This window comes from Pteropus medius, unplaced genomic scaffold (assembly GCF_902729225.1).
Source record: "Pteropus medius unplaced genomic scaffold, Ma_sr-lr_union100, whole genome shotgun sequence".
Taxonomy (NCBI): domain Eukaryota; kingdom Metazoa; phylum Chordata; class Mammalia; order Chiroptera; family Pteropodidae; genus Pteropus; species Pteropus medius.
The window spans coordinates 2,999,681-3,015,256 of NW_024340692.1; the positions used below are offsets into that span (position 1 = coordinate 2,999,681).

The 15,576-nt window shown below is 33.1% G+C and overlaps 1 protein-coding gene and 1 pseudogene across 5 annotated transcripts in view; both read right to left on the reverse strand.

The window, feature by feature from the left end:
* Positions 1–15,576, reverse strand: part of CNTLN (centlein) — a 255,643-nt gene that overhangs the window by 52,115 nt on the left and 187,952 nt on the right. For all 5 annotated transcript variants that reach the window (XM_039870922.1, XM_039870887.1, XM_039870754.1 and 2 more), the window contains 2 exons: positions 14,310–14,403; positions 13,985–14,208 (listed from right to left, as the gene is read on the reverse strand). In XM_039870922.1, the coding sequence (XP_039726856.1) occupies positions 13,985–14,208; positions 14,310–14,403 (318 nt within the window). The remainder of the gene's footprint in view (positions 1–13,984; positions 14,209–14,309; positions 14,404–15,576) is intronic.
* LOC120597906 (uncharacterized) lies at positions 9,873–9,988 on the reverse strand (annotated as a pseudogene).

Consider the following 15,576-nt stretch of genomic DNA (forward strand, 5'->3'; position numbering starts at 1 on the left):
TTTAGGCTACAATATAATATAAATCTACATAGATGAAATGTTTTATGGAGATCCATAAAATCTGGCCCTATTAGAGTTATAAGGTTTGCTAAAAGATTCTTCAGATTTAGTAGGTAGTATGCTTAATGTTTATGTGCTAGATTAACCTAAAAACCCAAGGCATTTGTTGAATGAGTTATGCTCTATTGTTTTTAATTCCAGATTCCGACACTTGGCAAAAGTCCTTTATTTGGGGATTGATTAAACTAATTTAAGATTAATTGGTTAATGTAATTTGACAAGAGATGAAGCAAAATTGAAAATTCAAATCTTAAAAAAGAACCTGCTTTGTTAAAGATTGCTATTGCCAAAAAAGTTTGTAGAACAAAATCTCCTGTTGCAGATTTAACTGTATCTGACTCAGAGGACAGGGGAATCAAGAATTCATCAAGATATCAGAGACGATAATGATGTTTAATCACAAAATAAACAGCAGTGTATATTTATAACATGTATGCTGAAAGATTATATTTGAGTTCTTGGATCACTTCCAGTTGAGTAGTGGTAAAGGCAGCTATTAGGCAGCATGGTCAGGGGTGAAAGTCTGGTTCTCCATGCCATATTTTGTAAAGCATCTCTTCTCCAATGTTTGGAAATATTGTCATGCCTCCTTCTATGAACACAAAGCACTGGTTTTACATATATATAGAGAGAGATAGCTCTTTGTGGAGGAAATAAAAAAAGTATCCTCTTTCTTTAGAAAACATATAGGTCCATTGTACAAACCAGGGTTCAGAAAATTAAATGCCTATAGTTATCAGAAAGGTAACATAAATAAGTGATGTGGACCTAGTAGTATTTGTGACAAATGGTATGCACCATTCTCCTTGAAAGCACGATACCACATTACTCTCATATCAAAAGCATACCTTCCAAAATTTAATGACATTATTAACCTATTAGTTGGTCTGTCAACTTTTTAGTCAGCTCCTTCAATGTCATCAATGTCTGCACTTCCTTAATGTGAATGAATATTTGATCTTGATCTATGTATATCTGCTCTTCCATGTTTAACTCTCGAATTGATTCTCTAGTTCCTAATCACAAAAGCCTGTATGATAGTATCACTTACATGTCAAATTACTGCCTCAAACTTAATAAATTACAACAGAATTCTTCCTTTGTTTTATGCTAAACTTAGAAAAAGGAAAGTGCTCCAAGAAATGTTGCATACAGGAAGTGATACATGAACCAGGCTTTGAGTGATATGCTGAATTTAGAGTAATATAAAGAAAAGAGGAAGGTTCTTGAAGTAGAAAGCAATTTTTTCATCTTGATAAAACTATGCAATATCATATCAGTATCTTGGTAAAAACTAGTCAATAAGTCAACCTTCCTTTTATTGTACTATGTACTATGCCCTCAATTATAAAGATTCTATGAAAGTTATCAAGGAAGTATAATACATGGTTTTCACCCTTGAGGAGCTAATTAGCTACTCGATGCAACAGAACCAACAAATGTTAAACTTTAAAATTACTGAATGCAAAATTATATAAAAATCAGCTTAGAAAATTAAAAAGATTGTGGAGTTAAGATCAAGAGATTATGTAGGTCATACTCCTGGAGCTACCAACTTAGCCTGATATTGGGCAACTGGCTTCAATTCTTCAAGCTTTAATTGCATCATATACATTATGAGGATAATATTTTCCTTATAAGGTTCATATAAAGAGTCAACAGAAAATTTTTTTTTAATGCCTAGAAAGCATGCCTAATAGCCATTGAATACATGCTAGCTGATGTTGTTTTGTGAAAAGCAGCAGAGTATAGCACTTAAGAGCACAGGTTCTGAATTCATACTGCCTGGGTTTGAACCCTAGTTCTGCCATGTAGGAGTTCTATGATCTTGGGCATGTTAATCTCTCTGTATCAGTAAATATAATATTTATATAAAAATATATTTTTTTCTATACAAACTTCATCAAAAGAGTATAATACATTAAATAGGTGATATGTGTGTATAGGTATAGAAATAAAATTTTAATTAAAGAATATGACAGTGCTACTGGAATCAGAGCTAAGATTCCTCAGAAGCTATTTTAAGTCATGGATATAACAGTCTGTTTATAAAGCTGACCTAATTTCTTCATTGTCATAATTTGAATGGTATCAAGCTATACTACTGTTGAATGTCCCCTTGTAGGTTGAGTCAGGACCTAAACTAAAGGGGAAGCCAGCTACCTAATAAATTCTACCCCAGAATCCTCAAAATAATTTTCCTCAAAATAATTTTCACTATTTAAAATTACCTCATTGATCTGTTTGTATGCTTACTATTAGTCTTTCCTAAAATACAATACCAATTTCATGAAGGCAGGAACATTATTAATGGAGTTCTATCTACAGAAATAAAATGTTGTAGATGTATATCCAACTATATCAATAATCAGTTTGAACATCAATGTTCTAAATGCTCTAAATGCGCCAAAAAGACACATTGTCATTGTCAGAGTGAATCAAAAAATAAGACCCAAATTTATGTTGTCTACAAGAAATCCACTTTAAATGTAAACATACATATATATTAAAAGTCAATGGAGAAAAATATACCATGCTAACACTAATCAGAAGAAAGCAAGAATAGCTATATTAATTATAGACAGAGAGGACTTCAAAACAAGGGAATTTACTAGCGGTAAGGAAGGGCATTACATAACAATAAAGAAATCAGTTCTGGATAAAGATTAAAATATGGCATAGATGATAGAGGCTCTGTTCATCCTTCTGGCTACTAAATCAAAGTTGTGACGGAAACAAGGAACAAGCAACAAGGAAAATCGCCTGGGATCTAGATGAACAAGCCATAGAACTAGGGAGAAATACAAGAAATCACCCTTCAATGGCAGAAGGTAGGATGGGGCGAGGATGCAGGGCTGCCTGGTCTCGAGCGACTGAGTGAAACCGAGGCAACAGCAGCAGCAGAGGCATCTTAAAGGGGCTGCATCCATGGGCAGATTTTTGCGGTGACGGACCTGCTCGTTTTGAGCACCGTGCCGATTTGACTGTGCACAGAGGGCATCAGAGACTTACAGGGAGACATTGCCGGAGTGAGGACCTAGGGGAGACTCACTCTGTACAGAAGTGCCGGCAGTATCCATTGTTCCCTGTTGAGCCCTCCCCACTCCCAGTGCATGGACATAGCGCCGCCATAGCCATGACGTCATCAAACTGGATAACAGAGGTCACTCTGCCCAGAGTATTCCCTGAAACCCCGCCTCCCCCAACTGGTGGTCCCACCCAAGCCACATCCAGGTGTATCTTCAGCGAGTCAGGTGCTCCTTGCTGAGCAGCACCTAGACTCACACTGGAGGCAGCTGGCCTTGGTTTCTGGTGTGGCCTTTTGAGGTAACTATAAGCACAGCATCTGTGGATTGCTTGCTGAATCTTAACAGGTGGCCCCAGAGGGGTAGAGGCTTGGGCTAAGTTTGGCCTGCAGCCAAACCCCTCTCAGGACTGTGCCATTGGACACATACTTCACAAATCTATACTAATAAGACCAGGAGACTTAGAAGCTTTACTTAGTACATAGAAACAGACACAGAAAGGCAGCCAAAATGGGAAGACAAAGAAGCAGAAACCACATGAGAGAACAGAACAGAGATCCAGATATAATGGAGTCAAGTAATCTATAACAGATGCAGAGTTCAAAACACTGGTTATAAAGATGCTCAATGAACTTTGGGAAGTGTAAATAAATTCAGTGAGAACTTCAACAAAGAGATAAAAAACGTAAAAATGGAAATGGCAATTATAAAAGGGAACCAGTATGAAATGAAGAACACATTATCTGAGATGAGAAGTATATTAAATGGAATAAACAAAGTGAATAAAGAAAAGGATCAAATGCCCTATCTAGAGGACAGGAAAGCCAAGGACACACAATCAGAATGGCAAGAAATAAGATGCCAAGACTATAAAAATAATTTAAGGAGCATATGGGACACTATTAAGGGTCCAAATATCCATCTGATCGGCATAACTGAAGAAAATCAAGATGATGAACAGCTGTGTAAAGAAATGATGATGGAAAACTTCCCTAACCTGGTGAAGGAAATGGGCATAAAACCCCAGGAAGCTCAGAGAATTCCAAAAATCAGGGATCCAAAGAGGCCCGCACCAAGGCACATCATAATTAAAATGCCAAAGTTTAAGTACAAAGAAAGAATATTAAAAGCAGCAAGAGAAAAACAGATAATTACTTATGAGGGAACACCCATAAGACTTGTAGCTGATTTGTCAAAAGAAACTATGCAGGACAGAGGGCTTGGCAGAAAATATCTGACAGGATAAAGACACAGGATATACAACCAAGGATACTTTATCCAGCAAAGCTATCATCTAAAGTTGAAGGACAGATAAAGAGCTTCCCAGACAAAAATAAACTAAAGGGATATATCATCACCAAGCCAGTATTACAAGAAATGTTGGAGGGACTTCTTTAAGAAGAAAAAACATGTATCAAAAATAGGAATAAAGAATGGTAACAACCACATTCCTATCGATAAGTACCTTAAATGGAAAAGAATGCAGTGCTCCAACCAAAAGACAGAGTGGCTGAAATGATGATAAAACAAGACCCCCTACATATGCTTCCTGCAAGAGACTCACTTCAGATTAAAAGACACACACAGACTACAAGGAAGGGGATGGAAAAAGATAATGCTTTGATGGACTCAGAAGGTATTTAAGTCAGACAGAGAAAAATAAACACTATATGATTTCACTTCTATGCAGAATCTAAGGAATAAAAAGAAAAAAACTAATCAAAAACAGACTCACAAATATAGTGGACAATTTAATGTCGGACAGAGAGGAAGTGGGTTGAGGGGCTGGGAGAATGGGGTGAAGGGTTAAAGAAGTACAAATTAGTCACTGATGGATGGTCACGGGGATGGGAAGCATGGCATAGAGAATGCAGTTAGCATTAATACATTGGCTAGGTGGAGGGTCAGGGGAGGGAGGGAGCAATTGGGGGGATCGTTTTATGAACTATATAGATGTCTAACCAATGTATGATATATTTGAAACTAATTTAAAAAATAAATCTAAAAAAAGAAAAAAAGAAAAGAAAAGAAATCAGTTCTCCAAGGAGACATAACAATCTTTAATGTGTATATGCCTAACAACAGAACATCAAGCTATAGGAGGCAAAAATTAATAGAATTACACAGAAAAATAAATAATTCCACTATCACAGTTGGAGACTGTAACACCTTTCTGTTGGAAATGGAGAGATCCAGAAAATAAAAGCAGTAAGGACATTGTTGAGCTTAAACAAAGTTCAAAATAAACTGTATATAACTGACATCTACAGACTACTTCATCTAACAACTGCAAAATACATATTTTCCTTCATCTAATAACAGAAAAACATACATTCTTCTCAAGCTCACCTGGAACATTCACCAAAATAGACCACATTCCTGACCATAATACATACATTAACAAATTGAAAAGGACAGAAGTCATGTAATGCCTGCTCTTAGATCATAGATGAATTAAACTAGAAAGCGACAACTAAGACATACTTCAAATTAACACATGGCATCAAAGGAAAAATCTCAAAAGAAATTTTAAAATATTTTAACCTGAATAAAAATAAAATCACAACTTATCAAAATTTGTGGGACAACGTGAAAGCAATGTTTAGAGGAAAATTTATATCATTAAATGCATGTATTAGAAAAAAAGATCTAAAATCACTTATCTAAGTTTCCACCTTAAGACTCTAGAAAAAGAGGAGCAAATTAAAACTAAAGTAAGTGCAAGAAAAATAAAATAAAATAAAAATTAAAGCAGAAATCAATGAAATTGAAAATAAAAGTCAATGAAACCAAAAGCTAGTTCTTTGAAAAGAACAATAAAATTGATCAGTCTCTAATTAGAATAACTAAGAAAAAAAAGACAAAGGACACAAATTACAAATATCAGAAATGACAGAAGGGATATAACTACAGGTCCTTGGACATTAAATTGATAATAAAAGAATATTATGAACAACTCTATGCCCACACATTTGATAATCTATGTGTAATAAACTAATTCCTTGAAACACAGAATATGTCAAAACTTACACAAGAAGAAATAGACAATCTTAATAGACCCATATCTACTAAAGAAATTGAATAAATAATTAATAACCTTTGAAATGAAAAGCAGCAGTCCCTTATTCACTGGTGAATTTTACTAAACTTTTAAGGGAAAAGATTATACCAATTCTCTATAATCTCTTTCAGAGGATGGAAGCAAAGAGAATACTTCCTAATTCATTCTATGATACCAGAATTACCCTAACACCAAAACCAGACAAAACCATAAGAAAAGTTTAGATCAATACCTCTCATGAACATAGATGTACAAATACTCCACAAAATATTAGAAAATAAAATCCAACAATATAAAAAAAGAATTATACACTATGATCCAAGAAGCAAGACTAGTAAAATAGTTGATAATCAATGAATATAGTCCTTTGCATTAAGAGACTAAAAAATAAAAATCACACAATTATATCAATAGATGCAGAAAAGTAATTGACAAAATTCAACACTCATTCAAGATAAAAACTCCAGTTAATTAGTAATACAGGGGGAACATCCTAACTTGATAAAGAGTATCTATGAAAACCCTACAACTAACATCACACTTAATGGAAAAAAGCTTGAAGCTTTCCTACTAAGATCATAAATAAGGCAAGATGGTGCTTCTCACCCTGGCTTTTCAACATACTGGAAGTCCTAGCTAAGTCACCAAGATGACAAAAAAAAGAAAAAAAAAAAGAAGAAATAAAGATTAAAAAGGAAGAAATAAAACTGTCTCTTTTTTTGCTGATGAAATGATTATTTTTGTAGAAAACCCAAAAGGAGAGACAAAAAGGAGGAAGAAAGAAAAAAAAAAAAAACTTCCTGGACCAAATAAGCGATTATAGCATTGTTGGAGAATACAAGGTAATATACAAAAGTCAATTCCTTTCCTATATACCATCAACGAACAAGTGGAATTTGAAATTAAAAGCAAAACACTAGCATCCCTAAAAAGAAAATACTTCAATAAATATCTAACAAAATATGCAGATCTATATGAGAAAAATTAGAAAACTCTGATAAGAATTAAAGAACTAAATCAATGAAGAGATGTTCCATATTCATGGACAGAAAGACATAATATCATTGGGATGTCACTTGTTCCCAGTTTGATCTATAAATTCATTGAAATCCCAATAAAAACCCCAGGATGTGGATACTGACAAACTGATTCTAAAGTTTACATAGAAAAGCAAAAGACCCAGATTAGTCAACAGAAGGAAGGAAGGAAGAAATTGGTTAATGGAACATAATAGAGAGCCTAGAAACAGACCCACATAAGTATAGTCAACTAATTTTTGACCAAAAACGCAAAGGCAATACAATGGAGATAAGATAGTCTTTCCAACAAATTGTGCTAGAACAATTGATTATCTACAGGCAAAAAAAAAAAAGACTCTAGACAAAGACCTTATGTCCTGTCCTTAATGAAAATTAATTCAAAATGGATCATGGACCTATGTGTAAAATGCAAAACTAAAAAACTCCTAGAATATAACATAGGAGAATCTTTAAATGACCTTAGGTATGGCAATCACTTTTTAGATATAGCACTAAAGGCATGACCCATGAAAAAGAATAAATGATAAGCTGGACTTTGTTAAGATTAAAAAGTTCTGTTCTGTGAAAGACAATGTTGAAAGAATGAGAAGGCCTATTCTGCCACAGACTGGGAGAAAATATTTGCAAAAGACACACCTGATAAAAGACCGTTATCTAAAATATACAAAGAACTCGTAAAAGTCAGCAGCAAATAACAAGCAACCCAATTAAAAGTGGGCGAGACCCAAAAATCTTACAAAAGAAAATAAACAGATGGCAAATAAGCATTAAAACTATGCTGTACATCATGTTATCAGGGATATTCAAATTAAAACAATGAGATACCACTACACATCTATTAGAATGGCCAAAATCCAGAACACTGACAACAAATGCTGGTGAGAATGAGGAGCAATAGAAAATTCCTTCATTGCTGGTGGAAATGCAAAATGGTACAGCAACTTTGGACGACAGTGGTTTCTTACAAAACTAAACATATGCTTACTATATGATCCAGCAATCGCTCTCCTTGGTACTTACCTAAAGGCATTGAAAACCTATATGCATACAAAAACCTGCACATAGATGTTTATAGCAGCTTTATTCATACTTATCAAAGCATGGGAATAATCAATATGCCCTTCAGCAAGTGAACAGATACATAAACTGTGGTACTTCCAGACAATGGACTATGTATTCTTCAATGCTAAAAGAAATAAACTATTGAGCTATGAAAAGACATGGAGGAACTTTAAGTACATATTACTAAAAGAAAGAAGCCCATCTGAAAAGCCTGCATATTGTATGATTCCAACTACAGACACACCTTGTTTTACTGCATTCTGTTTTATTGAGCTTCACAGCTGTTGCATGTTTTACAAATTGAAGGAAAAACCCTTTACTAGCAAAATGATTATGCTTTTTGCTTTATTGAGTTACTTTATTATGGTTGTCTGGAATTGAACCCCAATATCTCTGAGGTATGCCTATATATGACTTTCCAAAAAATGCAAAACTATGGAGACAGTATAAAGATCAGTAGTTGCTAGAGATTGGGGAGAGGGATAAATAGGTGGAGCACAGAGGATTTTTAGGGCAGGAAAAATTGATACATGGAGGGATACATGCCATTATACATTTATCCAAACCCAAAGAATGTACAACGCCAAGAGTAAACCATAAGGTAAATGATAGACTTTAGGTGATTATGATGTATCAATTGTAGGTTCATCAATTATAATAAATATACCTCTATGGTGGGTATATAAATAATGGTAGAGTCTATGTATGTGTGGGGACAGGGGGTATATGTTATATCTCTGTACCTTCTCCTCAATTTCTCTGTGAACCAAAAGTGGTTCCAAAAAATTACTCTGAATAAAAAAAAATACAAATCCATTGCTCACAAGTTCTACCTTCTGTAAAACACTAGAACACAGTTCAGCTAAGTTCTTTTTTACTCTGTAACAAAGATTGTCTTTCTTCTGGTTTCTAATAACACGTTCCTCATTTCCATCTAAGACCTCTCTAGAATACCCTTAATGTCTATATCTCTAGTATGCACCTCAAAACTTTTCCAGCATCTACTCATTACCCAGTTCTAAAGCTGCTTCCACATTTTTACATACTTGTTACAATAGCACCCAGCTCTCCAGTGCCACAATCCATATTAGTCTACTCAAGTTGCTAGAATAAAAATACATAGACTAGATGCTTTAAACAGCATGCATTTAATTTCTTAGAATTCTGGAGGCTGGAAGTATGAGATCAGAATGCCAGTATGGTCAGGTTCTAGTGAGAGCTCTTTCTGGCTTGAAGACAGTTACTTTTTCACTATGTCTCCCCACAGAGAGGGAGTGTTCTATCTCTCATCTTATAAGGGTACTTAGCCCATCATGAATGCCTCTTCCTAATGATCTCACTAAACCTAATTACTTCCCTAAGGCCCCATCTTCAAATACCATAACATTGGGGATTAAGACTTCAACATAGGAATTCTGGGTGTCACAATTCAATCTATAGCAAGAATTCACCTCTTAAAACCTATTTTGTTATTTAAACAAATAAACAGAGAAAATTAACAAAATAACTCACATACAAATGGATAATAAGGATTATTCTGCTTTCTCTAAACATGTTATTTCAGGAGAGAGCTTTTTAGAAAATCAGGTATTTTTTGTTTCTTTTTTTGTTTGTTTTTATTTATGCCTACAGTTCCTGGTCTTCCTAGGTGGTCTCCCATCCAAGTACTAACCAGGCCCGACCCTGCTTAGTTTCCGAGATCAGACATTGGGTTTGTTTAGGGTGGCATGGCCACAGACCATGGACTGTGGCTCCACTGGGGCACAAACCCAGGACCTTCTGCGTGTAAAGCAGACATGCTAACCATTACACTATGGAACCACATCCAAGAAAATAAGTTTTATAGTATGTAAAATTCCACCAACATTTACATATGATATCTATCATTTGATATCTATCAGTCAATATCTTATACATAATTATTTACTACCTAATGCAAAGCATTCAAAAGACTTTCTGAAAGGTGCATTTATAGTTAAGGCGGTATATTCCTTTACGATATGGATTCTAGTAGTTTGCCTCTGGGAGTCAATGTTATTTAAATCTGTATAATGACACATATGTGACTATAAGGGAGTTTCCACAGTCATAATACACTTAAGCAATACTACTGGAACAAAAGAGTATGGCATTTACATCTTGTTATTCTTAAGACTTGGGAATCATTTTTCATGTTTCTGATGAATTATGAGTAAGGCTCTTAAGTCAAGGAACTGAGCATTCAAACTGGAAAAGCTGGTCAATATTGTTAGCTTTAACATATTGCTATTCCCTGTTCACTTTTGCAATAGAGAATTGAATGTGTTAGGAAAAAAACCATTATTTTAATTAAAAACTAATTTTAAGAAAATTCACCTTAAATATATTTTACTTTGTTGAGTTTAATTGAAGGTAAGTGCTTCATGTAATAATAGGTTCTTTCATATCTAAAAATGTTACATAGCTTTTACATTTTACCATATTTATTACTTAACAAATTTTTATGTTGGCAGTAGGCTTTGTTAAATTCAATAGATAATGATTTTCATTATATTGATCTGTCAGAAATGAATATATTGCCAATAAACTCATTGAGATACTGCTACTTGTCTTGATATTTTCCTATTTAAAGCCAACATTTAAAAAAGTTTTACTGAGATATAAATTGATATATCACACTAATTACTCATTTTAAGTGTACAATTCGGTGTTTTAAGTATATTCACAGATATGTTCAACTATGACCACAGTCAATTTTAGAACATTTTCATCGCTTTAAAAAGAAACCTATACACTTTAGCAATCACTTCCATATTCTTCTGTCCCTCCCAGTCTGAAACATTTACTAATATACTTTCTGTATTTATAGATTTGCCTATTCTGGATATTTCATGTAAATGGTAGAATATGTGTTCCTTTGTGACTTGCTTCTTTCATTAGATATAATGTTTTTAAGGTCATCCATGTTGTAATATGTATGAATACTGTTACTTTTTTGTAGTTTAATAATATTTCCTTGTATGTATGTGCCACGATTTGTTTATCTATTCCTCAACTAATGGACATTTGGATTGTTTGTACATTTTGGCTATTATTAATAATGCCACTATGAACAATATCGCCTGAACATGTACTATCTTCTTGTACAGAGCCTTAAGGTAAAACAGAGGTAAGACCTTAGGTTTCCTCATTTCTTTCCTGAGCATGCACATAGATCTATGAATGCATGTGTTCTCCAGATTCCCAGGAACGTGTCAGAGCCTTTCAAAACTCTTAAGAACATCTCATTTCCCACCTTTTCCTTTTAAGCTATTTAGTTATTATATCGTTTGACCTAAACTGGAATCCATCACCTCAGGCAGACTGAAGTTAAAATAGTTGCCTATAATTGTTTTTGATACACCATCTCTTCCCCACTGCTCCTCCATTACCCCCAGGAAGAAGACTGTTCACAATGAATGAGATCAGAGTCATCTTTTAACTGGGGTCTTCCAGAGAACCATCACATAAGTCATATAATGACAGTTATTAGGGGATGAGACTTTGAAGGAATTCCAGCTCTATTCTGCTTCTTCTGGAAGCTGCTAGGCTGCATGGAGAATATGAACCATCATTTTTCCTAGGCTACTGCTGAGCTGAGAGAGTGGGAGATGGAACTAAGGCAAATTAAAATGCCACACTGTCCTGTTCTTATTTATATTCAGCTGTTTTGTGTGTTTGTTTGTTTGTTTTAAGTAAACACTCTCTAGATTGTTGCAAGTCTTTGGTGAATTTCCAGAGTTCGACAGAGGAATGTGAGTGTCCCTCAATGTGCACAGAGTCTCAATAAAGTGCTTTATAGATTTCATGTAAAATACTTTTATATGATATTTAATCTTTAAATAACAAATTTATTTCTGAAAAAACCTATAACTTCCCAAGTCACCAATTAATTGCCTTAGGAATATTATATTAACCCTTATTAGATTCTGTATCCAGCGTTATAAAAATGTTGATTCCTGGTGATTTTTGCCTGTTTTCATTGTTTTTATAGAGGAGTAAATGTTCAAAGTCCTTATACCAATAGTGATGCATTCTACATGGAAAACTTTGAAAACATTATGCCAAACAAAAAGAGCCAGACACAAAGCCCAAATATTGTATGATTCCAACTATATAAAACGTGTAAAATAGGCAGAGCCATACAGATAGAACGTAGATTAGTGGTTGCCTAAGGCTGGGAGAAATGGGAGAATGGAAAAATGATAGCAGAACGGTGCAGGGTCTCTTTTAGAGATTATGAAAAGGTTTGAAAATTGATTTTGGTGATAGTTGCACAACTTTTTCAAAATAGTAACAACCACTGAATTAAATGAGAGATTTGTATGGTATGAGAATTAACTCTCACTAAAATTATTACAAAAACATAATAACAATAGGTAATTTTAATACTTTACTCTCAATAATTGATAGACTTAGAAAACCAAGGATATCAACAAGTTGAAGGATATGGCAAAGATATGGACAAGTTGAGCATCATTATTAATCAATTAAGCCATTACATATACTCAACCCAACAAAAGCAGAATACTCATTCTTCTCAAGTGCATATGGAACATCCTCCAGGATCTACAGTGTGTTAAGCCATAAAGCAAGCTTAATATATTTGTAAAAACCAGACCACACAAAAATAACTTCCAGATCAAATTTGTGGTGACAGAAAGAAATCTAACTATGGGCAGTGAACACACAATGCAATATATATATGCCTTACTATTGAATTATACACCTGAAACTCACTGGATTTCATTAACCAATATTACCATAATAAAAATTAAAAAAATAAAAAATAAAATAAAATAAAAAAAGTTCCAGTGTAATTTTGGAACATTGGTCAGGTTTGAGTAAAAGGCTTCTCTGGGAATGAAGCCAGAACACAGTTCTTAATAGTATAACATTAAATTCTTTACAATTAAAACATTTCTAAGTATTGCCTGAATCAAAGCAATAAATATTAGAAGTGAAAAATTTAAATGTAATTAAAAATTTTTGTGATCATGATTTTAAAATTATTTTCAAAAATGTTTAAAAGAATTCTTCTGTGTAAAAACAACAATGAATTTCTAAAAATCATTCCTTATACAAATATCTTTAAGAATGGCAACATAAGGGACAATCTTTTCTTTTTCATTTGCTTTAAGATAAGATTATAATAACCAGTAGTAAGGTATAATATATCTAAAAATAGTTGCAGAAAACTAAATTTACCTGAATAAAAGAAGCATAAATAAATTATAGGAACACATTAACATAGATATTTATCTTAAAATCTTCACATTTTAAACTAGTATTTGCAAACAGAATCTAAGGCAATTACCAGTTAATAGTGTGATATATAATGATAAATTCAAAGTTTAGACATGGGCAAATGGGCAAGCTAAATACATTACGGAGCTGCTTTTAAAATCTAAGATATAATGCAATAACAATATCATACAAAAATGTTAAGATGAAAAGAAAAACTAAGTGGAAAAAAATGCTAGTAAAATGTTTGTCTTTTTCATTTGCTACTCTCTTCCTCATACAGGTTGTTCCTTAATATGACTTTATTAAGGAAATCTAGGTATTAAACTAATTATATTAGTTAGCAGTGCCTGGGATTTTGTGTTAACTCATAGACACATCTAACACAAATATGAATCAAACAACACATGTAAAACAAAACATCTGCTTTTATAATACAGTCTATTATAATTTATTTTTAAAGTTCCCTGTACCTTTATTGTCTGTCTGCTTGTCTGAAATCGTTGATCAGATACTTGCTGCTGATGAAGGAGCTTTTCGTTGACTTCTTTATATTCTTTAGCAGACAATTCAGCTGTTTTTTTGGCAGTCTGAAGCACACTGTTTTGTTGTTGCAAGGATATGATCCGTTCTCGTAATAAAATAATATTGCTACTTGATTTCTGGGCAGTTATATTTTTCCACTTTTCTCTGTTAACTGAGAAAATATAACTCTATTATATAAAAATGATGTTGTTCATAATAATTTAAAAATCACATAAATTACAAAGACATTGTCAATTTCATATGCATTCTTACCTCTGGTAGGAACTGTTGTATGTGAACTCTTTTGAATGTCACCATTCTTCTTTTGAAAAGATGGTTTTTTGGCATTCTTGTAATGAAAATAATCCTAAATTTGAAGGTTTCATAAAAACTAGATCATTACTCAGTTATGACTTCAAGTGAACCAATATAATAAATTTCTTTACTTAAAAATATATTTATTCATGCAGTTTTAAAAAATCTAGACAATAAAGTTCTATAATTGATACCAAGAACCCATAAATGAACAAATGTATCCACTAAAGTTGACAGAGAGAACAGAAGATAACAAATACAACATCAACCCCAAAGTAGTAGAAATTTAACCTGGGGACTATTTAAAAACTAGGAGTACATATAGTAAAAGCAACAAAAATAAAGTATTTAATAACTTATTCTCCAGAAATCTCGGTCCTTTTCTCAGAGACTGTTCTCTGTTGCATGTAGTCTGATGAATCCCTTCTGACAAATGAAGCTAAAATATTGTTGATGATAATAAAGTAAGTTTCCTTGAAGCTGTATGTTTTCCTCTTGGCCTTCCAATACACTAAGGTTAAATAAAGTAAAGCTATGTTGCCTTTTGTTCCAAAATGTCTCAACAATTTAAAAAGCTTTCCCAAAGCAAAATTTGTAATAGGAATATGTTTCAAAATATTATAAATCCCAATAATAAAATATGTGGTCTTAGGTATGTGTTGACTGGGAAACAGGAATAATTTCAATCTAGAAAACTATTTCATTAAAACAAAAATTGTTTTTCAAAGATCTCAATTCAGGAACAAATAAATAATTATAGTAAAAATGGAAAGAAAAATAAATTTGATCCAATGTTATTATAACAATGAGCCATATATTTTATGTTGAGGGGTACATAAATTATACTATATTATGTATAAGGCATGGCCCAAAAGTAATAAAACTATTTATTAATACAAACACAAGAAACTCCTATCTAAGATAAGGTTTTCCTTTGAAATAATTATTTTCCTTTAAACTATGTTTCATTTCTCAAAATATTTTTGAAATGTCTCATTTGAACTCATCTTCAAAACCAGTTTATAAGATATATTCTTTAAAAGTTTCAATGCCTTATTAAGATTCAATTAATATTTAAATGCTATTACTGAGCACTGTAAAAAGATCCAATACAGAACTACCAAATTATAAATACTAGTCACTACTCTTGGTATCATATTAAATGGACCTAAAATAAAAAGTACTGGACTTCCATTTCCAGTATTCTTACTGACTAGAAATTCAG